At 35.7% G+C, this 27,957-nt stretch overlaps 1 protein-coding gene across 2 annotated transcripts in view; it reads right to left on the bottom strand.

The window, feature by feature from the left end:
- LOC113225957 (squamous cell carcinoma antigen recognized by T-cells 3-like) overlaps positions 1–26,423 on the bottom strand; it is a 34,643-nt gene extending 8,220 nt beyond the window's left edge. The window contains exons 1-14 of one of the 2 annotated variants that reach the window (XM_026458442.1): positions 26,239–26,423; positions 25,774–25,883; positions 20,169–20,344; positions 18,980–19,148; positions 17,981–18,131; positions 13,510–13,586; positions 12,782–12,887; positions 10,993–11,202; positions 8,431–8,604; positions 7,226–7,337; positions 4,837–5,057; positions 2,685–2,958; positions 1,458–1,557; positions 750–870 (exon numbers count right to left, since the gene is read on the bottom strand). In XM_026458442.1, the coding sequence (XP_026314227.1) occupies positions 750–870; positions 1,458–1,557; positions 2,685–2,958; positions 4,837–5,057; positions 7,226–7,337; positions 8,431–8,604; positions 10,993–11,202; positions 12,782–12,887; positions 13,510–13,586; positions 17,981–18,131; positions 18,980–19,148; positions 20,169–20,344; positions 25,774–25,883; positions 26,239–26,343 (2,106 nt within the window). In that variant the 5' untranslated portion in view covers positions 26,344–26,423. The remainder of the gene's footprint in view (positions 1–749; positions 871–1,457; positions 1,558–2,684; positions 2,959–4,836; positions 5,058–7,225; positions 7,338–8,430; positions 8,605–10,992; positions 11,203–12,781; positions 12,888–13,509; positions 13,587–17,980; positions 18,132–18,979; positions 19,149–20,168; positions 20,345–25,773; positions 25,884–26,238) is intronic. The other variant, XM_026458443.1, reaches the window with a different exon arrangement.
- Positions 26,424–27,957: the final 1,534 nt, after the last annotated feature.

Raw genomic sequence — 27,957 nt, 5'->3', positions numbered from 1 at the left:
AGAGACGAAATAAGGGCCATATATTCCTGGTAACACATTAGCGATACAGCTCTTATAAATATCAACTCCCGTTTGCACTGAAATATAGACAGGCCAACTACTGACTTGTGTGTACGTCTCCGTATATTCCAAAAAATATTCTGTATTTATTGTAATAAAGATAATATCTCTAACAATGCCGTGCTGTTCTATTTGGTGGCGTGGGAAAAACAGCAAAACATCTACTTACAAAACAAACAGAATCACATTTCATCGGTAATTAAATATGTAATTTTGCAATTTTCGTCCATTATAGCAAAGCTCAAGTTAACTGGTCGATTTGAAGTAAAACAGTTGACACCCATTGACGACATCCGTCAATTGTTTCGAACTCGGGCTAGCCAATCAGAGCGCAGTTGTCACAGTAATGATATGGCAGAATAGTTTTCAAACAAATTAAATGACATTTCGTCTCTATTTCTGGTTATATACTCGATGCCTGTACCTTACGCCGATTGGCAATTCCTTTCACCACGACGGCAAGCAATATCGTATGAATGGCAATAATGTACCTCATTGATACGATAAGAAGAACCTCCAGTATGAGAAGTTCCCGTAAGCGGGGTTATTAAAGACAATTGATTCCAAAATAGCCTCAGACGCAGCCACGCAGAATTAGATTCGTATCTTAAGGACTTCACAAGGTAGCCCTACTTCTGTCTGCTTAACCTTCTTAAACTATATTTATAAATTAAAAAGAATATACGAACCGGAGTCTTATATTGGCAGTAGCATATGGAGCCTCCGAAAGCTTTGATGCCAGTCTTGACGCGCAGCGACATTATGTCGCCGTATTTGGACAACTCGTCCCGGAGCTTCTGTTCGTCTACCCTGGAAAAATAATTACTGATTTTAAAATTTATTTATTTCATGTTCGCGGAAGCTCACGCGGGCCTCTATGAGTTGCACCCAAGTACCAAAGCAAACCAAGCCTAAGGATCGGGTCCAAGATATTGTAAGAGATATAAAATATTGCGATAATGGAATGCAGGGTTGTCGTGGTCGTTTCGTGATAGGATATTGACGCACAGAATTGCTCGCAGAATTGCAAAGCTAAGTTTATTATATGCATACTGCCGAAGTTTTATACTACTTTCATGATATAAAAAAATGTATTTAATTTAATTTTTTAATTTATTTCCATAAAAAAAATATTTCCTTAACTTTTTCTCGTTTTTAGTGAAATATATATTTGAAATCTTAGGTTTTCGCATTGATTGTTACACATAGGAAATGAAACTATTATTTCCGATTTTAAATCGCGTATAGGTATTTGTTTTTTTAAACAAACCAACGTTTCGAGCCTTTTACAAGTCCCATGATCATAGTTGACCGATATGCGCGATTTAAATCCGGAAAAATAGTTTCAGTTCCTATACATATAAATATATAAAATAAAAAATTTGAATTTAACTAACTTGAATTCGAGGTTGCTAACGAAGAGCGTGCAGGCGTCTCTGGTGCCGGCCCGGGCGCTGCTCGACGCGCTATCCGTCCTCTGGCGCTTGCTGTCTTTGGCTTAAATCATATTCATCATCATCATCAACCCATAACGTATGTTACATAATGAGCGGTAATAGTCTAAATGGAGAACGATTGCCTCACTGAAAGGTCGACGGTTAGGGTCCATGTGGTAGCATGTACCTCTAAATTCAATTTCAAAAAATGAATTTGAATGAAGAATTTCAAGTTAAGTAACTTTGTGTCACTGGTTGTGGACTAGTGTGGTCGTAACTCGTGACAAAATTCTGGTAAGGGCGCGTTCCCATTATGTCGTGACGACAGATCGTGGCTTGTACATTTAAATGAATTTGTTCACATACAGTTCATAAGGATTAACTGTCGTTCACGACTTTTTTGACGTTACGACGTCAGACTGTCGAGACAATAGGAAGAACTAGAACGACAATCGTCTGACGACAAATAAAAGGTCAAGATAAAAATGTAACGACAGATAATCGCAACTTCAAACGATTATGTCGTGCAAACGGCAAGGCGGCTGCCGTGAACCAATCAATTGCCGTCCCGATCTAGTGTGGAACAGCTAGACACGACAGTCGTTCAACGATAAAATAAACGTTCACGACACAGTCACGACAGATCGTCGTGATATGGGAACAGGCTAGACGCGACAGTCGTTCAACGATAAATAAAACGTTATGATATAATGGGAACGCGCCCTAACGGTCACGGAAAACATTGTGATGAAACCTGCACGTCGAATAAGGCTCACAATCTTTGTAAAATGTGTGCAGTCTTCAACTCGCATTGGGCCAGCGTCTGACTATGGCCCAAACCATCTCCTTAGACGGGAACCATGTATATGTAAAACTAAATTAATAATGTGACAACCCTAGTAGCAGGCATTGACGCGTCGAACAAGCTGGAGTAGCAATACTTGTCTTATTATACTAAGCTTGTATCCACCGAACATATCGAAGGATCTATAAACATTTATATTGCAACCCCGTTTATACGGGGCTGTCAAGCTTCATCGCGAGAAAATTCGAAAGTTTTAGCGTTTATAATTTCGTGTAAAACTGCGCAAGTCCAAAACGCGAATGGACGAAAATTTTTTTTTAGGTTTATACACTTTTAGTGGAGTGTACGACGGTGCTTTACGATTAATCAATAGCTATACTTACATTCATCCTCGTCTTTCTCGTCTTCATGAGGACGTTTTATCCCACTATCTCTGTCTCTCTCCCTCTCATCGACCTCCATATCTTCCCGTCTTTTTTTCACCTCAAATGTTTCAGCACCACTGTCCGATTTTCTTTTCCCTTTCTTTGGTTCATCTTTGATCTTCTTTTGTTTATCCAACTTGTTTTTTTTGTTCTGCTGTTTACCTTTCTGGTTTTTACCCGTCATTTTGTCTTTTAACGCTTGGTAGTTGTCGCGCCATTCTTTTATTTTAGCCTGCAACATTACGTGTTGCTGAATATCTCTAAGTTTTGTCTTATATCTTTTACTGATACAAAGGGGAAGTATACCAATATCATACCAAAATGAGAAAAGGGACCAGTTCAATAGAGTAAACAATTTTATCACTTATTTCCTCTACAATATAATCGAACATGATAAATCTACAATTTGAATCTAGTTTTACCGTATGTAGACAGGTTAAGCAACGTTAATCAACAAACAAAAATCATTTTTAACATAACATATCAATTTGTAAGCTTATTATGAATAAATGAACTTCATCAACAATATTCCTGGTGTATCTCTCTGCCGGGCAAAGGCCTACCCCTGATTCCTCTACGCATCCCGATGAATGCATATTAAAAATTACCATGGCACACCAAAGTAGCAATTATATTAAGATGAGCTAATGCTGAGTAACAATATGTTAATTAATTCGAAAACATTACTATAAAATTAAAAGTGATCAAGTAAACAGTATCAATTGTTTTATTTTGGTAGTGAATATCTGAATATAGCATATATATATTATAACTGCCTCTGTGGCCGTACGGTTACCATGCTGGGCTGTCACGCAGAGATCCCAGATTTGATTCCCGGGCCGGGAGAATTATTTGTATGGCCTACATTTATTTCTCACGTGAGTTTGGGTGTAATACGTGGTTGCGTATGTGTGTGTGTGTGTCCATCAGTGGCGAGGCGTGAAAATTTTTCTTGGTAAAGCCGAAGCTGTAAGTTTTTGAAAAAACAAAAACACTTACTTTAACAAAAAAATCTTTTTGCGTTAAAAAGGCGCTTGGCGACATTTAAACACAACACTTGTTAGGACACAAGATACTAGTTCACTTCATTTCACAGGATAACTTATTGTACACATAAAATAAGTGTTGCTATTTTAATTACCTACGAATTACCATGACCTTTTACATACACTCGTTACGTAGTCCTATTAAAAAGAAACACCCAAAAATATAGATACATATACTATTTATCGTTAAGATTTACAAAATAGAAATTAACCGTATTTTGTATTAATTTGCTTTTATAATAATTTTGTTACATTACTTTAAGAAAGTTTTACATCTGGCAACGATTCTAACATTACATTGACCTACCAATAGGTCAATGTAACATTAAAACAAATTAAACTATAATTTGTTGGAATAAGGCTTAAATTTAAGTGTACGCTATTCAACAATAACTCGAATTGTTGCGGCTTATCTCCCGCCATTTCTTTATATGTTACAAAGCGGATTTTTGCGAATGTGTGCGTATATTTTGATGGAAGCGCGTAGATTTCATGAATTAAATAGAACTCTCCGATCCGCCGGCTTACCTCGCGCTGATTGGTTGAGGTGCATCGGAACAAGTTATTACGCGTTTAATAGTGAATATTTTGAATAAACGTCTGTTAAGTGGTGGGGTATGCGTGGTACAACTGGTAACAGGTACGCGGGAAATTTTAGGCAAGCCGGTGGGAATCGAGTTATATGGACGCCTCGCCACTGGTGTCCATGGTACCCGCAACACAGGGTTTTCCTAAACTTAATTTCAGGTTTCTAATATTGTAAATTTATGTATTTAATTTTGTATTGTATGTATTTAGAAACATTTTTCAACAACAGAAAGAAACATTTTTTTTATTTCTGTTTCTATTTTACAACAAAGTTTATCGATAGGATAGTATTATGAACTGCCGTAATGCACAGCCCTGCACTTACACAAAAGAATTGTACCCTACTGTAAAAGGGAAGAGAGTGCGCGCAATATCGCTGTCCTGCTCCGGCAAAGGTCATGGCCTAGTCTGCTGCGAGTAAATAATCTTTCCATAAAATGAGAATTATCTATATTTTATGCACAGTTGGTACTTACCTCACATACTTCGGAACACTCTCGCATCGTAGGCAATGCCCCATAATCCCTCTCATAGTCGGTCCACAATCGTGCGACAGCCGGCGGGTAGTCTGTGACGAACTTCAACGCTCGTCTGTACAGGTCTCTTAGTTTAGTCTCTGATAATGGCGGATCTCGACTTGATTCTAGTAAGATGAATACTTCCCAGTATTTGGACATTGTTTTATTCTCACCATATCCTGAAATAAATTTATGTTTTACGTGGTGTGCGAAAGGAATCCTATGCATTATCATTATCATAATCCTGTTTTAGAGCCAGGCTCTTGTCGGTGTAGCCTCCTCCACTCCTCACGGTTCATAGCCAGTTCCTTGACCTGTTTATAGCTGCTCAATTTGACCTTCCTCTTTGTATATTCATTATACGTCATTCTTGGTCCTCTTCTCGTTCTTTTCCCTTCTAACCTCCCCTCAAATACCATTCTCACAAATTGGTCATTACGTAACAAATGTCGTAAATATCTTCACTTATAAATGCGAACCACGAACGATATTTTCCCAAAGTGGTCCCTACTGCCCACTAGTGGGCGCTGAAGAGTCCTTGGGGAGCGTTAAAGCTGTCCAAAGGTTGCCACCGCATTTGAAAAAACCTGAATTATCTATACAAACTACAAAGATATACATTCTTTTCATATTTTTTTTTGTTTTAACTTAATATAAAAAATACGTGTTTTCAACTATTTTTTCGGGTTGGGCTTGAAATATTCTCATCTTTTTTTTATCTCTCTGTGATCTAAAGGGACATATTTACGTCTCAAGGCGACCTCTCACGGTCCGCGTTTTCACAGATTTCCCTGTATGGCCGAAGATCACCCAATTACAGAATTATAACGGTAGATACTACATTATTTATGAGAAATTCATACCTATAATTATACCTTTCCATTGGTACATATGATATAAAGATGGTTGGATTTCGATGGATATTCTTTTTCACATTTGGCCGCATTGACCTACCAACAAATGGACGTCGGGTCTAATACGAAACCCACAAAAAAAAATTTCCGAAGTTAACTTAAACCAACGTAGTGACATGTAATGAAATATATAAAAAACCAAAACATTTAATTTAAATTGTAACGTCATTGCAGTACTGCCTATATTCAGCTTCTACTGGAAACTTAACAAAATGCACCATATATAGCTTCAATTGAAAATTACTTGAACACAAGAGTAATGGAGCAGCCTTTATTGTAAATATTAATTCATTTAATATATATATATTATTGTGTCGAATTTTGTACAAATTCACTTAAAGAAATAATAAAGGGTTGGGCAGATACATACAAACAAATATTGCAAATGTGAAAATAAGCGTGTCTAAAAGAAATGTACCGATGTTCCAACTAAACGTAAACTCACATATCCGTAATTCCTAAAACCGATTTATAATAAAACCGTTACGCTTTCAAGTAATTTTGATGCTTTTCACAAATGCAAAATTAACTTTTGTTTTGTAATAATCCTAAAAAAATACATTTGACATTATGAAAATTCTAGCTAACGTTATTCCGGGCAAATGTATTTTCTGACTTCTGATAGGTAATCCCAAGCCGTAAAACGAGTACAACACTATTTTGTTAATTAATGCTAACATTTAATAAAAAAACATTTTAAAAATAAGATTAAAATCAAAGCGACTCTATAGTTTCTTTGTTCTAAATATTTCAAGCGCTTGTGGTACGAACAATTGAAAATGACCAAGAAGTTTATATAAGCTTCATGAAATTGACGTAATGGGTATCTTTCCATCTTTTGCGCATGCAATGTCTAGAAAAAGGAGAGTTAGCTATTTGATTATTTTGTTTGTTTTTGTAATTTATATTCAAGATTCATGTACATAGAAATTAAATACTATACAACTGTACAAAATGACACTTTTAAATGATAACATGTTAACATAATATACTTTGTTTAGTGAAAATATGATACAAAATCCTGTTTTAACACTTTACTGCAGTTATTTGGTACAAGTTATTATTATATAGTACTGCATGAATGACAACCGCGCTGTCAGTCGAACAAACGAAGACTGTTGCGCGATTGACGCTCTGTATGTGATTTTAACGCCCTATAGGTGCGGACACTTTTTAGCGCGAACCCGACGTCCATTTGTTAGTAGGTCAATGTTTGGCCGGTTCGATTTCCAGATGATGCAAGCAACTTTTAAAAGACTGAATGCAGTATTATATACTTTTAAAAATAAAATTGTCTCCATGAAACTAAACAATTCCTATCTATTCCTATATTTAAAGTACTTTCCCCCCATTGTCCCATAGCCGTGTGTCGCCTTGTATAGTCCTTTTTCAGTACTTTATTGTGGTTCGTAATTTATCTAATAAATACTAACGGAATATCTCCTCAAATATGTCTTTTCCCTGCTTAGCATCATGCATGCGTTTGTACTCCAGACGCGCCCAGTACAGGGGGATCTCGCAGTCATTGGCTTCAGTACCCCATGCCTGCAAAATGTTGATAAAATGTGATTAGTTATTTTGTATTTTTCTATAATTTCAAGTGACGAGAACGCAGTTATCAAGTTAACAAGTTATGCAGCTGTTGGTAAGCGATACGCCTATCCATAACAATTGCAGCGCCAGTCAGTTTTAAATCGTAAATATCTGAGGGACACTGCCACTTTGCCCGTTACCATGAGACACTAAGTTGACAAGTCCCATGTGCCTGTAATTTCTACAGTTTTTCTCAGCTTTCTAGAAGTTTGACAATTAGTTTCGGAAATGAAATTTGACATTGCACTCTCAACTACGTGCATTTATCAAGAACTTCAAAATTCGTTTCGGAAATAATAATAATAACGCACACACTCATATCCCCGGACTAGGAAAACCCTGTATCGCGGGTACCATGGACACACAAATAGACAACCACAAATTACACCCAAACGTACGAGAGAAATAAATGTAGGCGTTACAAATATTTCTTAAATGATAATTTGATATTCAATTCACAACTGAATACTGGCTTTCAAATTACACGGTTAGGGCACTATAATATAAGATAGTAAATAAATAATAATAAATAACGCATACTTACATTACATCACTAGGGAAACCTTGTATCGTGGGTGAATAGACAACCACAAATTACACCCAAACTCACGAGATAAAAACCATATAAATATTTCTCCCGGCCCGGGAATCGAGCCCGGGACCTCTGCGTGGCAGACCAGCATACTAACCGTTCGGCCACTGTGGCAGTTGATACGGTAAGATTACATACGACGCCTCCTACGTAAAGTATCGTATGTCAAAATTGCCAAGTTTACATGGGAGTGTTTTAAAGTTCTCCGTTTCATTCGGCAAGGCTTGCTACTCACATAGAGTGATCATCTAATAGATCATCTAACCGATATCTAGGATTTTATGATACTCAACGTGTGTAACGAGATTTGCCGAATAAAAGTGAGAAATCTAAAGTAACGTGTTATGCTTGTTTCAGTGAATTCAGAACTTTAAAAGGCTCCCCTGCAAACTTGGCAATTTTGACATACGATACTTTACGTGGGAGGGGTCGTATGAGTGCCGAAATCCGTACCTCAGCAAGTGAATCCCAGGCAAGTCGGAATGTACGTCTTAACCTCTCAACGTCCTCCTCATTATCAAATGCTGTGCACCGTCTGATGAACTCCAAATAACTCAGCCAAAGCGATTCGGCGTGTTTATACGTCTCCATGCCTTTGGATAGTGCTGTTTCGAATATTGCCTTTACCTAAAAGTTATAACAATGTATGTACCAGACATGACACACAGACAAAATACAGCCGTGTAATATTGACGCACTTATATTCTCCAATCAGCCGTCACTATTTTGTCAGAGAACAGATTATTGTGTAATCTGTTGCAAGTGTAACAACATCTTGAAGGTGATATTTGAGAAATTGGAATTTTTATGTGGATACTCACTCACTTGATGAAATCGTTGTTATTATTAAGTAAATAACACAATTGTGGACCTAATATACAGGCTGTATCTTTGAAAGTGAGACATATTCATACATGTCATAGTAAATCATGTTACAACTTAACATAGACTGAAATAAAATTAGGATATGGGATAGAACAAAAAATAAATCAACAAATGTGTTTTGAAGTGTAGATAGGAATAAACCGATTTCCTTTACGCTTAATTTCGAGTGCAATGGGAATGCTACCAAGCGAGCGCCGAGTGAGACAGCAACAATAACAATGATTTCACATTTACGTTTTAGGTTATGTTAATTACGGAAAAATAGTTTCATTTCCTATGTGTAACAATCGCGAAAACCTAAGAACTCGATAAGTAGTTATCATTTAATAAGAATTGAGGTTTTTGGCGTAGTTAAAAATGTGAAATCAAATTAATTACAATGATTGATTTTTTAGTTATTTACAGTTTATTTACACTTACGTGGTACGGAGCAAGTGTTCAAAATGTCCACCGTTTTCCACAATGCATAGTCTAGCACGGCATAGTAAATTTTGTTTTAAATTGTACAACACAAACACATTTTGTCTCACAGTATAAAATGCTGAGATAATCCTCTCACGCAACGCAACAGTGTCGAAACACTGTTCACCTCCTCCGCGTAAACTCCGATTTGGGAACATTTCAATAGCTTGCCTCACACTATCACCACTTATTGCGTAAAGTCGTACCATCTCAGTCAATTCCACGTTAGAATAAATACCCATTTTGCGGCGATCGGGCGAGCGGAAGGATAAATAATTTACGTGTCTTCGTTAGATCAAGGTCGCGCGTGGACTGAGCAATTTCGCGTATGCGCCCGCGTTCTCACCCCCGACCTGGGCTTTGCTTTTCGCCGCTGCGTCGGAGCAATAATAGTGATGTGCATAAATTTCGATAACTAATGTTGTGCTCAAGTAGTAGTCGATAAAAAAAAATTAAAAAATATTTTTTGTAAAGTTTAAGTTCATTAGTTTATTATTTCTTTGGGTTGAGAATCAGGAATATAACGCACTCTAGAAGTATGTCCCACTTTCAAATATACAGCCTGTATTATGTTGTCTGAAATATAATTAAAAAAGTAACTAAAATTGGAAGGCGATAAAGTTACTCGGTCTAATTTTGATAGGTGTGGCATTACACAAGGACACCACCGAAACCAAACCTATATCAGGGCTCTCATAGTGCTACTAGACCACAAGTCTTGAAATCGGTAGATCAGGTTTTCTTAACATTTTTCTAGTCATCTCTAAGTTTCGAAGACCCGAAGGGTACAGTGACACACGTCTCCCTCGCTCCAATAATGGATGGCTGTCAAAGGGCGCGAAAATTCAAAGGTCACGCGCACAGCGCCTACACATAATACTCACAACACATTGTATAAACATTTTTATATTAATGCATTATGTTAGGTAGGCACGTCATGGATCCCCGACGTTCATAACACGGACCCCTTATGGGTCCACATGGACTACAAGTTAAGAAAACCTGCTGTAGACGGTTCCACAAAGAAAGTAGGGTTCGATATATTATATCTTTTGCCAGAAACAGAGAGAGAACACCACTGCTCTGTAAGGATCTCCAGGATAAAATGCCACAAAACAAAACTAAACGCGAAATTTATTGCACCGCATTTAATGGCTTCTAGACGCACTCACAGGCTCCTTAATTTTTTTTTTATAATATCAAGTGACGGGACGAACAAGGCGTGTTCCTGCTGGTAAGCTACACGCCTGTCCATAAAAGTTGCAGTGCCACTCAGAGCTTTAAACCGCAAAGATCCGAGGGACACTGCCACTTCGCCTATCACCCTGAGACATTATTTGACAAGTTCCAAGTGCCTGTAATTTCACCAATCTACTCACTCAACGACCATCCTATATTGCTTTTAAAGTGTTTTTCCTCGTGGAGTTTTTGTAGTATGAATCGCGTATATTTATTCTTACAAACAAGTCAACGTTTCAGAACCTTGCGAGTCACAGCTAACTGACTATGGGATCCGTAAAAGGCCCGAAACGTTGGTTTATTTGCCAAAAAAAATACGCGATTTAGATGTGAAAAAATGTTTAATAACCTATGTACCAATAACCATAGCGAAAACCTGAGAGCACTTACATTTTTTCTTATTAAAATCATGTCAAGCAAATTGTTTACCTCATCAAAATGTTTGCCCTCGTGTTCGGCTTGCTGCATTTTCAAGGTCCAAAATACATGCTGGGTCGGGCACCTCCTAGTACACGCGTCTAGCACACGACCGTATGTGGCTCTAGATGACCTCTGTTGTGCTAGACGCGCCCACGATTGAAGAAAAGGCAAGGCCTGGGAGCATGATAGACATTCTGTCGTAGCTCGGTCGTATAATACCTGATAAATAGATGTTCCTTTAAAAAATTTACAAGTACAAACACATTATTTTTTTAAAGTCAATAACGTCTCATACAGCATTTAATGTTGAATTTTAAAAAATGATTATGCAAGAACTATGGTTTTTTTGTAGATTGAGTAAAATTATATTTGCAGGGTTCCCAGATTTCATAAAACTTTAAATAGTCATGTAGTTGATGTCCACAGTTTTATCTTTATTTTATTAAATTTTGCCAAAAATGTCTGAATTGCAAATGTTTTGACAGTATCAAAATAAATTTTATTTATATACATTTTAATAAGGGCAGGCGAATTTGATTATCTAAATTGAATTAAAATTAATTTTTTTTAAATATTACATCACCACTTGTATTTTTAACATACTTAGTTGTAGATGTAACGTATGTATTTGTGAATTTACAAAAATTGAAAATTCAAATGAACCTGCGCCCAGCATTTGGACGACTAATTAGCCGATGATGATTCAAATGAGGCAAGTTCGGCTATTTATTGCATAAGCGTAACCAACGTTCAGTCGATATTCGATAGAATATTTATCGACTACAATCACTAGCTGCCTGCAAGCGAACAACACTAGTGCACAATGAACTGTAATTTTACACCATCTTGAAAAAGACAGGCTGTATATAACTGTTGACAATAATCTTTATTTGATTTGCATTATTATTATTACGCTATTTCAGCCTATTGGCTGGTTTTAATTGCATTTGCCAAGCAAATTCAAATAAATGCAGCGTGGTGTGTATGTATGTTGAGGGTGTATTATAATAAAATCCAATTTCATCTAGTTCTATCTGTATGAACTTTTTGACAAAATCGGCAAGTATCTAATAGTTTGAAACTGGGGGTTGTTTTTTCGTTATTTTTAAAGGGGGTTTTATCTTTATAGACATGCCACCTCCATAGGGGCGTAACTGAAGTATTACAATGTAGGTATCGCTAATTTCACGTTATACAACATCCTAGCCTTCTTAGACAAGGGACTGGCCAAGATGCTATTGCATGCGCCTACTGCACAAAACGTTCAAGTCCGGAATCTGTTGTCTTAACTTCTAACACACTCCATTATTATATAATAGACGTCTTCTGTTGTCGCACATATCTCACAGTTTGGTGAAGGAACCTAACCGAACTTGTTCAAAGGAACGTGTCCCGGATAATGCCTGTTGTGGAAAGGACACATATATAGACAACATATACTTTTACTTTTGTCGCCAACTATTATTATTGTTATATGCTCCATTTAGGGCTTGTGCTGCCCTTCATCACAGATCATATTTGTCTATGTTCATTACTAATTACAATTGAAGCCTAGGTCAACAGTGTTATGAATTCTTCTAGGTTCGACTGTTTTGATCTCCTCTAGCTGAGGAACGTCTTCTCTGATTATAATACATAACGTTATTTTGTTAGTGATTTCTCAGTCCATGCGCTAAGTTTAAATTTGTACTGCAGAGACCTATTTCTAGCAATTCTACATTTTGTGGTAGCTGTTGGACGTCAGACAAAATATGGGCAGTACAATATAAAATAAAAACAGTAAAAAAATGGTCTTTACCTTCAATATTCCATCACTGTCACACTCGGCGTACTTATCATCTCGCGACAGTTCCTTCACTGTATCTATGTACTCCTGGTACACATTGCACTTCTCATCTGCACTCCTGTGATATTCATAGTGATAAGTTAATATAGTTCCTAGGTTAGAAATTCATTCAATTTATTTATTAATTGCATTTATGTACACAGCTTCAGAGCTTATATTAAGCATACACTGAAAACATAATAATAATATTATAATAACAATAATAATTCTTTATTCACAAGTATATATCCATATTAAATACAAATTACAATTATATTAAGAAACAAAAGCAGTAAAATAAAGGTAATAAAATACAATACAATGTGTTTACAAAATTGTAATGATAAGCCTGCCCCTCCTTATTCCCATCACGATGTTACGGAAATCCAATATTTAAAAAAAGTAATGAACCCTCCAAGGGCACAGCACATAGGAATGAGTCAGGTCAACGTTATAGAAATTTATCATCTAAATATAGTCATAGTGTATATATAGTAGCTTTCATTAGTGAGTGTGTTTTTTATGTTATTAATGAATTTATTTGCTTTATTTTCTTGTTTTATATTCTCGGGCAGTTTGTTGTATATTTTTATTGGCATTTCGTATGGGCTCGGTTTATTCAACTTTAATTTTGATGTCGGTACTACGAGATTATTTCCGTATCTTGTATGGGAATTAATCAAGTGACGAAGTATACTTACTCTAATGTTAGTAATTTATCTTCAAATGGTGAAATTTTCTCTAAGTAATCTGTAGCCGCCTCATGTTGTTTTTTTATCTGTAACAAAAACAAATCCACTTATAAATATTTAGACCTTCATTATACAATTTTGTACTTCTAAGACACAAATAAAATAAACATATACAATGATACATACATATCATAATGCATGCCTCCCTCTGCACTGTGATTCCCCCATAGGCCATAAATCAAAAAAAATCATTGGCTTATCCCGGTTAGATCAACTCACTAAGTTAGTAACTAGTTAACAAGCTTCCAAAAACTATAAATATCAATGTAATTAGGTCACGTTATCATTCACTTTTGTGCATCGGAAGTGAGCGCATCGCGAGACTAATTATCACCATGTGTGAGTCATCGAAACTTAATCACTTTGTTTTTGAGTGTCACTATTCCAAATCAAGTGTTTACGTGTTGTGAAAGCATGGAGATCCAAGAGCATGGTATGTACTTTTATTATCAATTTTTTTAAATTTTTTTTATGCATACTTTTTTTTATATAATTTTTTTATTGAAGGCAGTTTTTTGGTGAAAATTTTTGGCATAACTTAATTTCCTTTAGACCTACAACTTTTGGCTGCGCTGAGCTGCACCTGAGGTATATGGTTTTTGAATAAGGAGTATGTCCTTATTAAGAGCTATAAGTTTCATTTGCATCTTGCTGCCTCTTCTTGGCTTAAAGGGGTGTCAAAGTATGCATGTCCATAGTATTGAATTTTTAATTTTTTTTTAAGTTCAGCTTTCATATTGTTTTAGGTACATTTTTCAAATGTTCTGTATCGAGGATGACAATTTTTGATATTTGGCACTCTAAAGTGGGTAATCCAAATGAAAAAATGCAACACGTCCTGAGCACTTTGACCGAAACATCATCCCTTTCTGACGACATCGAAAATATTGATTTAGAGACTTTAAGCCTTAAAATTAAGAATATTTGTAAACGAATTTCCCACTACTGGGCAAAGTCGAATCGTACTAGATCTAAATTCTTAGAAAAATATTCAGATTGGCTGCATGTCGTTGAAAATATTGATGTACAGCGAACTGAGTTACGTGTATCTCAGAGCTTTGACGAAGTTAAACCATCAACTTCTTCATCGCATGGCCGTCCGAGAATTAACTTTGACGACACCAGTAAACGTACAAAAAGGAGAAGATTGGCTAGTTTGTCTAACCAAGACCCTTCTCTTGTACAGTCATTGCTCAATGCGTCCGATAGCTTGTCTTGTCCTGAAATCGATTCTAGCGAAGTTTTATCGCTCATTGTTGAAGCTCAGTTAACTCGACATCAATATATATTAGTAAAGAAATTTATAGACAATAAGTTTTCAAAAACCATTTTCCCATCTTACCAAAGTGTCGTGGAATCTAAAAAACACTGTTATCCTTCAGATATTACTGTTACAGAATCATCCGCCGAAGTCGAACTTCAAAGTTTATTAGATCATACTGCCAATCGGATTCTCAAGTCTCAAAAAGATGTTTTGGATAGTGTACCTAATGAGTCTCTAGATAAGATATCTTTGATAGGGAAATGGGGTTTCGATGGCAGTACAGGGCATTCAGAATATAAACAGTGTTTTTCTGACTCCACTCTTGAAGACAGTAGCCTGTTTGTTACTTCGTATGTGCCACTTCAGCTTGTTTTGACAACAGATAACAAAGAAAATTCAGTAGTTTTGTGGAAAAATCCTCGTCCTTCATCAACTCGATACTGTCGTCCTATACGCCTCCGATATTTGAAGGAATCGACTGCAGTGTCAGTTGAGGAAGAAGCTCATTTTAAAGATAAAATAAGGAACTTGCAGCCTACTGTTTTCAAGGAAGAAGATCGCGAATATCGCATTACTCATTGTTTGCAACTTACTATGGTAGATGGTAAAGTGTGTAATGCACTTAGTGGTGTTTCTTCATCAAAATGTTTTATTTGTAACGCCTTGCCCAGTGAAATGAACAAAATTTACGAATGTTTAAATAAGGAAGTCGATGAGAGTAAATATGAATTTGGTTTATCACCTCTTCACGCGTTAATACGTTTTTTTGAATATTTTGTTCATGTCGCGTACAAGTTAGATGTTAGGAAATGGCAAGCTAGGTCCGCTAATGACAAAATGCTTGTTGCTGCAAAAAAATCATATGTTCAGACTCAATTTAGAGAAAGATTAGGGCTTATAGTGGATAAGCCTAAAAGTGGCGGAAGCGGAACATCAAACGATGGTAATACAGCCAGGCGGTTTTTCTCGAATTCAGAAATTTCCGCTGAAATTACTGGGATCAAGAAGGATCTCCTAGATCGTTGCTGGATCATCCTTCAATGTTTAAATTCGGGATATAATATTAATAAGACGAACTTCGAAGAGTTCGCTTTAGAGACGGCTCGGCAGTTAGTTGCCGAGTATCCGTGGTATAACATGCCTGCTTCCGTTCACAAAGTTCTAATTCATGGTGCTAATGTTATAGATTACGGTTTGTTGTCAATCGGAGAGTTGTCTGAAGAAGCAGCTGAAGCGACTAACAAATACATCAAGTCTTTTAGAAAAAATCATACGCGTAAAATGAGTCGCATTGTGACCAACACAGATTTAGTAAATAGGCTGCTTCTTCTTTCAGATCCCTTCATAACAGGTCTACGAAAGTTACCTGTTAAAAAAAAGGTGTACTGTCAAAAGCTGTATTAGACTTGTTATGTATTTAAAGTTAATATTGTTGAGATTTAATGTATTTTGGTATAATTTGTGTTTTGTTTGTATTTTGTAAAATGAACTTTTTTATGTATTTTTATTGTTTTAATTTATTCATTTGTGGTTATTGTTAATACAAATAATCATTATTTACACAGTTTTACCATTAAAAGTCGCAGTATAAAATGTTTTAGATACATCGTCTAAAAACAAAATTACTGCGAGACATTTTTGCACCTAAATATTGTCAAATATTTTTTAAAATGTATAATTTTATTAATTTACGTTTACCTAATCATATTTTAACGTAATAAAATAAAAAAATAATAATAATTTCGGAGTTACGTATTTATGACCGCCTTAGTATGGAGCGTGAATCACCGTGCTCTGGTGTAGACAGACACCGAGGACCTGTAACAACCCTAACATACCTGCTCCACCTCATCCACTCCCATCATTCTCTTCATGCATGTTTATTCTTTGGTACTTTTAATTCGGCCTTTTTTAAGGACATCTTCAATCTGATCGAGATATGTACGCCGAGGTTTACCTCTCCCCATGCCTCCATCCACATTAGCTCTACAAATTTGTGCCGTCAATCTACCAACATTCCTTCTTTCTACATGACCAAACCATCGAAGCATACCCTTCTCTATCCTAGTCACGTCACACCTTTCATACCACGCTCCCTTACCAACTATACTGTTATATAAGTTACAATGTTTGTAGCAGTAGATATCCTTGGGAAAGAATTCGAAAAGGGAAGTACTTCCACCTTACCTATTTCTGCCGCCTACACTAATAATAATAATAATGTACTAAACAATCACGTGGACTCAAAGTAGGGAATTCCCTGTATTATGAGTACAAGACCAACAGAATTTACTACGGGGCACTACTCAGAACAGTATCTTCTATATTTGAGGTCATAGCATATATTTATATATGTAGTAGCAGTAGATCTCCTTGTGAAAGAGTTCGTCCAGGGAAGTACTGGCACGTTACCTAAAACAGTAATGCAAGAATTATTGCGTTCCGGTTTTGAAGGGTAAAGGTGCTGGTGAAATTATAGACATATGGAACTTGTCTCAGGGTGACGGGTACAGAGGCAGGGTCCCTCTTTGTAATTTAAACCTCCGAGTGTCACTGCACTAGACGCACGATTTCTTCGTCGTTGTCGTTAAAAGGTAATAACTCTATATTAGTTATTAAACTGCCTCCATGGCCGAACAGTTACCATGTCGGACTGCCACGTAGAGGTACCAGGTTCGATTGCCGAGATGGGCGAATTATTTGTATAGCCTACATTTATTTCTCTCGTGAGTTTGGGTGTAATTTGTGGCTGTCTATATGTGTGTCCATGGCACCCGCGACACAGGGTTTCCTTAGTGCGGAGCTAATATATATATATATATATGCGTGTGTGTAAGTATTTATTCGATATAAGAGTACACACTGCAATAACACCATATACACATAAGACGTAAGTATTTGTTTTCACTTCGGGACGCATATGTCCGTCACTCGGCTAGGGCCCATTGAAAACCAGCATCACAGCCTAGTCTTGGTTGTGACTTTAGCCGAAGGGGATCCTTTTACATACGCCACAGACGCACACATGTCTATATTTACGTTTTGTATAGTTATGTAACTTGTTGTTTAGATATTGCTACTCTGTTTTTTTGTTTTATGTGGCGTTGCAATAAATGGTTTTTATTTCTATTATATGTAATAGAATAGTGTAATTACCTTGTCAATGTATTGGTCGTCTCGCACTGCCGTAGCTAACTCCTGCAATGGCGGCCAAGCCTCCGCCGACCGCAGCAAAGGTCGAGACACTGTCTCTTCAAGACACCACAGCACGCGTTCTTGTTGCGCCTTGTACTCGGGGTCATTTTCACTACAACATTAACAGTAGTATTTGTAATATTAAGATTATTGGATACCACGATGTTTAACAACCATATTTTCTTTTGTGACACTTCTCCACAAATTGTTATTAATACAAAGATCGAACACTGAAAAAATTCTTTCAATCGATTCTTGTTGCAACTACCAAAAACAAGTATCTGCAATGCAAAGAGCATCAGACACGGAATGCTGATAGCGCTGCTTCGAATCCAGGATCTAAGAAAATTTTCTTACTGTTTGATCTTTGTATTAATAATTTATAGTAATATTTGTATTAGCAGTACATTAGCTCTGCAGGCTGATGAGTATGAAGTGTATACGAGTCAGTCATTCCCGTTCCCGCCGAGGCATATATAGTGCTTTTCTCAAACAAAGCAAGGAAAAAATAATAAAAGACTAAAAAATAACAAGTAAACAAGTTTTGTATAACACATTTTGCTTCTTGTTTTATAGTATGCGTGTAGTATCCCTCGCTGTAACTCATTTTCGCAAAGAAAATATGAAAAATATAAAGAATAAAAAAGAAGTTCAAAGTACTATCGTTTGTTTTGCCGCCTTTTTTAAAATTTGTAAGACAGTAGTTTTCTTTAGTCTATTTAAATAACTTTTTGAAATTAGGTATATTTTAAAAGTTTAGAACAGCGGACAGAATGGATTTAAATACTTATTTAGCAAAATTTTTTTTTATATAATACCAAGTTGGGACGAACAACTCGTGCGCCTGGTGGTAAGCGACACGCCTATCCAGTTGTGTTGTGTGCCAGACAGAGATTTTAGTGCTAAATACTAAATTAGGTCATCACTTTTAAAAATCTCATAAAATGTTTATTTCCTTACCTCATAGTACTCAGCTGCGTTTTCTCTAGTTCCAATTTAGCATCCCAAAACAGCTTCCCCGATAGCGGGTCAGCACCGCCACGACGTAGTACTTCTTCGAGCTGCGCACGCGCCGCGTCCGGTGGGCCCGTTAAAGACCACGAACACCACTCTGAGAGGATTGGGATAGCTGGGGAATGAACAAAATGACATTGTCACCCTTCAACAAATTTATGATTATATTTTACACTGGCTTGCCAATTGGAAGATGACAGCTATGATAGAAAATAATATTTTTAAAATTTTATTAAAATCATTTCTTTGAAATAATCAAAGTCAAACATTCTTTATATGGGTACGCAAATTATACTTTAAAATCGTCATAAAACTCTACTGCTGAACAAGACACTCTAGGGGATGTTCTTTGTAAATAAATATTTGTACACATTTATCATTTTTGTAAATGATAAATGTGTACAAATATTTGTGTAGCAAGAGCTAAACCGGTCACTACCATGGTTTTTGTCATTCAAGTACACTGAAGCTGACTTTATCATAATGTTTTTGTTTCACTGTAGTTTTAAATTCAAACCTAGTGAATTGTAAATTTTGAATATAATCTTATTAAAGAATTTTAAAACATCGTTCATTACCTTAATTTGTGAGTTTGTGAAAAAGACTATCAAAAACAGCCAGTTCATTTTTATTCCTCATATTAATGTTGTTTGTTACTATTTTTTCTTATATGATCAATGGGACAATATTATAATTTAAAAATACAATATAAAGAGGCAACACTATTTTTAATTTAATACTACTTACAGCTACACTAGTGATAGCCACTAACTTTATACAGAAACATTTTCCCTGAACCACGTTTGAATTTTGTTAAAGTCTTTTGACGACTATGGTGGCCCAACGGTTTGTAACTTGGACACTGGATGAGGAGGTCCCGGTTTCGATTCCCGACAGGACTAATTTGGAAAATGAACTTTTCTAAATTGGTTCTAGTCTGGGTGTTCTGGGAAGTGCCCCAGAGCGAGTTCCGTTGCTCTGGTATTCATAGTACAGGGAATTCCTCGAGACCAGGCAATTGGTGTGGTTGTCTGGCACATTATTATTATTAGTTAACGCTTTTCGAAAATCTGACAAATCCTTAAAAAAAGAACAAGACGGAAAACTATCGCTTAATATATGTTATTACACTTACAATAGCAATCTAGTGCGGCCTGTTGAAATAAAGATGCAATGTGTTCTCGTGACTCAGCAGAGTGTGCCAGTGTGACTTCGGTCTGAAGCCGTAGCAGCCATGTTTCTGCACGCAATATTGACAACTGCTGCAGTCTTTCAAAAGCGGCGCGCCAACGGTCCAGCTCCGATAAACCCCTGGTGAAATTAACAAGTTCAATGTGAAATCCTGACAAGGGACCTGGAAATGGTGGAACTAGACATGTGCCCCGTTGCAAAATGTTGGCGGCAGCCGCAGTCTGTTTTCTGAGGCGTAATATAATAAAGGCGGATCGGCGTCAAATCGGCGTAGTTTATTCTTATTTATTTTCGCTCCATAATGTACATTACAGATGTTTTTGTATTAATATTGAGATCAAATTATGGACCCTGGACAGGGCACAGCAAATAGCAAAAGAGAGAACAAGTCTCATAGTTGTTACACTTATTTAATATACAATTATATAGATACCAACCGTTTTATATAATTTAATGTTATAATATGTAATTTTTCTACTGTAACTAAAATTAAATTAAAAAAAAAAATTAAGTTGTTTTTTTGTTTCATTTTTCAGGTTATTTTTTTTTGTTCTTCGTGTAATCGTGCGATCAGTCGGACGACTATGAGCACATGAGTTGCGTGATTAGTGGTGTGCAACGTCAACTCCCCAGAAGGAGACTCCCCTTCAATTGTAGGTGGATTTTTAAATTATTTGATCCAGTTCTAGGATTCTGCGCCTCGTTAGACGTCTCATTGAGTCAGGGATAGTCAGTTTCCCTGCCAGCAGGTTAGGGTGGCGATGCAGTTGCTTTTTTGTACTTATTAGCGTAAGATCGAATTTCTTCCTTTACTGTGTTGATTTTTAGGTAGTGATGGACTTCCGAGTCAAAATCAAACTCAAATAATCATTTATTTCTTACGTAAAATTTTATGTAGTTTTTTTAAGCTGCTGCTCGTTCACTACGCTGACCTCCTTGAGAAGAACGAGCAAGAAACTAAAGGGATTACCTCTTTTCAAATAAACTTAAATGCTATGGAAAACATTTTGAATCATAATTGTGTGGAATCTAGACTCATGTTGTCTTTCCATACATCTTTATCGAACACATACTGTTAAATTTTGTAATATGACTATCCAATTAAAATTCAATTAATGTAATTTAACCTTAGGAAATGATAATCTTCATACATATTAATATACAGGGTTACAGGAAAAGTGATGGCTGCCCTGCCCATTTCAGGAGAAGTGTCAGAGACTGGCTGGACACAAATTATCCAAACAAATGGATAGGACGAGGTGGGCTGTTGCCATGGCCAGCAAGAAGTCCGGACCTAACCCCCATGGATTTTCATGTGTGGGGGCGCATGAAAAGTCTTGTCTACAGCGAGTCAAATCCAGTTTCGTCTGTGGAAGAGTTAAAAGAAAGGATTGTGGATGCAGCAAATCAAATGAGGACAACGTTAACCACTGGAGTAGTGAAGACTGGTCTCCGTAGAAGAATGCGACAATGTATTAGAAACAGAGGCGGCCATGTTGAACATGAACTGTAGAATAACAAAAAGTTGTGTGAAAACCTGATTTAATAAATACTTTGCATGCTTACCTATTGTTTTGTTATACTTTTTAGGGCTAAGTATTAATTTTCTCCTCCACTATCGCCTATGAAACTAAGTTTTTTCAATGCATTTAAATAAAACCCTAGATTGTTATACCTTGTTAGATAGCTGATGAAACGTAGATATTTTATAACTTATCTGCCGATCAACTGCCATAATATTTTTTTTAGATATCCCTTAGAGAAAAATAAACTTTCTAATTTTTTTTTTAATTTCTTAACTTTCTCTTTTCTACTACGGCGTATTGAATTAACTTATTCACTATTTTAATGATTGAGGTCCTAAAGCATCTTATCACACATGTAAAAATGCAATAATTATAATAATAAGACACACAAAATAAACAAAATTAAATTTAGTAGCCTAAAAATCGGCAATTTTGAATAAAAAAAATAAAAGTCAAATATCTCGAAAAGGGTTAAGTTTAGGGTAGGGTGTTTCATAGTAAAATAAGTCAGAAATGATGAGTACTCCACGCCCTTAACGGATCTAGCACGACTTTTCCTGTAACCCTGTATAATAAAATGATAATATTAATATATATTAAGATTATCATTTCCTAAGGTGAGAGCTCCAGAATCTTATTATAAAAACGTGTACAGTTCCCCATACAAAAATTGTTTCATCTTTAGTTAAACGAAATCGTGGTACCATGAGTTTGGACTTAGTTCTAAAGGTTAAAATTATGGAAACCTTGTTTCTTAATGAAATTATGTATATTTTTACAGGCATACAAAATATTTGAATAAATGTACTGTGATGCCACACTCATGATACCAAGCTCCTTAAATTTTTCTCTTAGAGAAACCCGAGAACATAAGCCAACGTAAGTACACAACGAATCGCTCGTATTTGCAACACAAATATGATTTGTATAGCTGCCGCTACACCCCACATGAGAATCTTGTAGGACATTATACTATGAAAGTAACTAAGGTTAAACTAGTCGAGCAGTCAGTTTCGAATGAACCAGGGTTTATTAGAAATCTGCTTGAGGATGGAATTATCAACTCTTTGTATAAGTGCGATATTTGAATTGCAAGCGGGACCCCAAAGCTGAATGCCGTAAGTCAAATTTTTCAGTTGTTAAAAAATGTTGTTTACATCAACCTATGTTTGTTGTGCATTTTTATTGATTATCATTCTGGTTTTTATTAGAAATTAAGGTTTTAGAAATTTCTTCCATCCGACTGGACTCGAACCAGTGCCGGTCGCGTCTACGTGGCTACCGCTCTGCCATCTGAGATACGGAATGAGTCAGTAGATCTTACGAATTCTCTTTCTATATGGGTATTGCGGAACATACCGTAGCGCTACCTGTGATAACTTATGAAAGCTTTTTCACTCACCTAACTACCTTTACAGCTACCAGAAAACTAACAGAAATGTTGCTATATTAATTGCGTAATTACTACTGTGTATTCATTGTCAACGTTTTTTTTTTACACATTAGCAGCTTTCGCAGGTATGTACACAAAAAAAAAAGGTATGTACACACTGTTACTAAAAAAATTAACTTAAAAATGTTTGCAAAAAGAGACAATAACGTAAAAATAAACACACTTGTTATTTCAATCTAAATCTCATATAAATGGGATGTACATACATCCCATCAGACGGGAACGAATTCATTTCAATTGTAACTAAAGTATAGTAAATAATAAATAATGATGCTTCATTAAAATAAGATCAATTGTCACCACGCCAATGGCATGCCGGTCAGTCGGTCGGCCGGGGTAGTGCGGCGCACATGTCTAGATGGAACTAGTATTGACTTAATATCAATATTTACAAATTTTTTACTAACCCTGATTTTGATATGGTTTTGAAGAAAATGTACTCTAGTAGTTTGTTAGAATCGTTTTGTGATTATAATTGATACAAAGATCAGATCGACTCATCCGAAGAACAGAGTCCGATGTGATTATACAGCGAAAAGTGAATAAGTGCGTTACGAGAACAATTTCGTTATTCAAATTAAGTCCTAAGTCTAAAACTTATATATCTTATTTTGTTTGGGAATGACATCCACAGCAAAGAAGAACAAACTAAATACATTATGTCCTGAGAACAAGTAATTTTGCACATAGATCTTTGTTCTACGGATGAGTCGAGACATAAAGAAAAATTTCTTCAATGTGACTAGACTTGAATCAGTAGTATCTGTAGTGTCTGTTGTCATGCTAGGGCCACTACTCTTAAATTAGTTGAATAAGAGTGGTGGCTCCAAATCATGATTTTGATATATTTTTTTGTGAAAATAGTCCAATACGTTTGCTATTATTGTAAATACAAAGATCGGACACAAAGAAAAATTCCTTCAATCTGACTGGACTTGAACCAGAGTTTGTAGCCATGCTAGGGCCACTGCTCTTAAATTTGTTATCAAAAAATAGTGGCCCCAGCATGGCAATAGACACTTATTTGAGTCCAGTTAGAATGAAGGAATTTTGACATCAATATTAACACTCATTTTAGACACATTAAAGAATTTAAGCAATTTGGTAACCAATATGGGGTTACCAACTGTTTTTTGTTTACGATTCATCAACTTTATTAAGATTACACAGTTCAGTATTGTCAACAACTTATATAAACCAACGGAATTTATGTGAAATAGTGTTGGTTTTGTCTTGCATTATTCATAATATATCATATTTCATATCGTAGTTATTTTTGAAAAATTACAACTATGAAAGACTACCCAATACACGCAAAATAGGCGCGTTGACGTCGAGTTGCGGACACCAGCCCGTTACACCAAGTACCAAGACTACCCAATTCACAAGTTCAAAAAAATTAGGGCTTTGATCTACAAGTCCAACCAAAATATTTGACATTCACTGTAGTATGTAAAGTCTGTTCCAATCCACTGTGCCAGAAAAGTAAACAAACCGGTTTGGTTAAAATTCTAAAGGAATCACTCAATAAATGGAGTATCATTCACGTATATTTTGAAAACTTCAATGTGAAATCTCATCACTTTTTCCAGCAATATTCAATAACATATTAAAAATCTTAGATCAAAAGTGAGGTTATTTTTTAAATATAGATTTGTGAATAGTCTATGGTTGCAAACAGCTGTATGGAAATAACTCATTGGGTTCATTCCATGACTTTTTGTAATCGATTAGTAAAGCAAAAATTTTATCACAATCAAACAAATATATAAGTATATGGATTTGAAGGAAGAAATTTTAAATTTGCTTTTATAATTATGCTTACATAAGTATAAAAGCAAATTTAAAATTTCTAATCTCACATATGAAATATCATCACTCCATATTGAATCACATATTTTTTTATAGTAATCAGACGTGAAATTGCAAAACCCATTTTATTATATAAAACTGAGTTATTCCAACTGATTCAATTAAACAAATCGATTCATTCTATTAATTAATCCATCTGTAGTTCGCAGTACATTTGACCATCACTAAACTATGGTCTGGTCAATGTTCTGTTTGTTTACTTTTCTGGTACAATAGATTACACTATAGTTGCAACTCCATAGGTATGCATGGACTTATGGTTGAAGTCAATTTGCAACTCCAGGTGGAGTTAAGGACTGTAAACATGTTAATTTTACAATACAATGAGTTTATAAATATTACTTATCAACGATTAGATGCCCTTTTAGTCCAATTGCTACTGCACTTGGAACTACCTCTGTGGCCAAACAGATACCATGCGGACTGCCATGCAGAGGTCCCAGGTTAATGCCCGGGCCGGGAGAAATATTCGTATGGTCTACATTTATTACTCTTGTGACTTTGGGTGTAATTTGTGTGTCCATGGCACCCGCGACTCAGGGTTTCCCTAGTGCGGGGCTATGCTGAGTGTGTGCATTATTATTATTATAATTAGAAGTATAAATTGTCTAAAAGTAAGTAGTAAAATGTTACACTTGCATTACTTTCACAGACTAAATCTCCTCTGATTGAATGCAGATATTAAATAAAGCTCTTACCATAAAGCTTGTATCAAGTCAATATGGTCTTCATAGTGGTATGGGTCCTCTGCAATGCGGCGCTCTAACTCCTCTACCTTCCTTTCTAGAACCTCTTCATCATCATCGTCCTGTAAAAAAACCAACACCTGATTAAAAATATTACATCACAGCTTACTACTAATTTCATAAAAGCATGTGTAAGCATTCCTTAAATATGTGCAATATTGAACATATTGAATTCTTTTTATTAAGTACTGTGTCAAGTTCAATTGGAATTTGATGTTTTTTTTCCATAACAATAGACGGGAAGTTCGTTAGTGGGTGGACCCTTATGTAAATTTTCCAATTGCTTTACATTTAAAACATTATGTTCAACTAATGCATCGTATTGAAAATAAAATGATATTACATTACACATGCCAAAATATTTTGCTTATTGATAAAAATTACGAAATACCACAAAGAAATGTGCGGTTTACTCACGTCAGAATCATCAGAATCTTGGTCTCCATCGTCTTCCTCTACGACCACTTCGATCTCATTTTCCTCCTCCGACTCATTCCGGACCTCGTCCTCCACAATAGCCATCGTTCCAATCGGATAAAACTAATAAAATCCCCGTTTTATTGTAAAATTGTTTGACAACAAAATCACGACAAACGCTATGGCGGACTGTCAGATTTGACGTTTGAAAATTTTGGAGTTGCAATTTTAAATTATAGGTAGATTGCGTTCCGAATATTATTTACAGTTTGCCACACGTGGCCAAATTTGGTATTATTAGTGTTGGTCATGGAAAATTTACATTCTTTTTTTTTCACATTTTTCGGTAAAATATTTTTCCTTTAATTTTCCACATTTTACTTAGACACCTGTTAAAAGTTGAAGATACTCAACGAAAACGATGGAGATGTATTTAAAAAAGATTTTTTGTAAGATTATTTTTAACTTTTAAAGCTTTTTTCTCGCTGTTGGCCAACTATTCTAAGTATTATTATATGAACGAAAATTTGGACATAAAGGCGGGAATATTTAAAATTGTGCAGTCATCGCAAGGTCGCAGTAGTTTAATCTTTGTATGAATTAATTATGAAACACAAAATACCTTCATTACCGTTTTTCGCTGTTTTCTTTCATTCGACATCAACAACAACACAACAAACAACTCGTATCATGTAAAATCTAATCTTAAACGTAAATATTGTAGTTTGGACAATGATCACGAGATAGGATATTTTGTCCCATGGACACATTATTTTATTTTTAAAAGCTTGCATTCAAAAAGTTTTCGTTGGTAGCTTCATCTGAAAATCGAATCGACGAAAGTGAAAAAAAAAACATGTATAAAAGTGTATAATTTTATGATGCCGCTCGAAAGAGTCAAATAGAAAGATTGATTATTCCTTAAAATAACGTTCAAATTGTATAGTTTATTTAAGAAACAATTTGGAACAACCACTGTATCTACGGTATTGCATTTAATTTATTAAATGTTTAAAATGTGTTCCATCTTGTATGTAGTCTCAATGTTTTGATAACCCTACCCGTAGATTTTCTTATGATATTCGAAATAATAAGCCCAAATTCAGTTTTTAACTCGTCCCCATTGTCAAATTGCTTTTTCTATAATAAATCTTTCACATAAGTGTCCCCAGAAAAAGAAATGTAACGCCGAGGATCTCGCCATCGCCAGTCATTTAATCGGTCCGTCCAGTGAAAAAACATTCATTAAGAGACTCACCTGTAATGACCCGGAGTCTCATTTCGTTGAAAAAATAAGTTCTGTCGCTCCGTCTCAGGAAGATTACTTATCTCGCCTCTTAGAATCAGTATATCTAAATATTTTTCTGTGATCAGGGTTCCTTGGTAAATACAGATTAAGAAAACCTAAATTAGAATCGCGCACCAACAACAGAACGAGACTCGGAATTGATTATACGATTCTTGTAGGGGTTGGATACATCACGTTGTTACCGAAGCTTGTAAGTCTCCTTTTCCGAACGCGCAGTAGTAATAGAATTAATTATTTTCAACAATAACTCTTTTGTGATACATTCAATTACTAGATTATTACCATTTTGATCTTGCACTTATAATAAACTGTGCAATGAAGTAATTCCTTAAGTGAGTACTTATTAGTAAGTAATCATAGATATATATGAAATAATAATGCCAATATTTTTAGAAGTACAAATATCAACG

The sequence above is a fragment of the Hyposmocoma kahamanoa genome, unplaced genomic scaffold, assembly GCF_003589595.1.
Source record: "Hyposmocoma kahamanoa isolate Upper Pololo Valley unplaced genomic scaffold, ASM358959v1 180, whole genome shotgun sequence".
NCBI classification, from domain to species: Eukaryota; Metazoa; Arthropoda; class Insecta; order Lepidoptera; family Cosmopterigidae; genus Hyposmocoma; species Hyposmocoma kahamanoa.
This window is presented reverse-complemented; position numbering and strand designations above follow the sequence as displayed.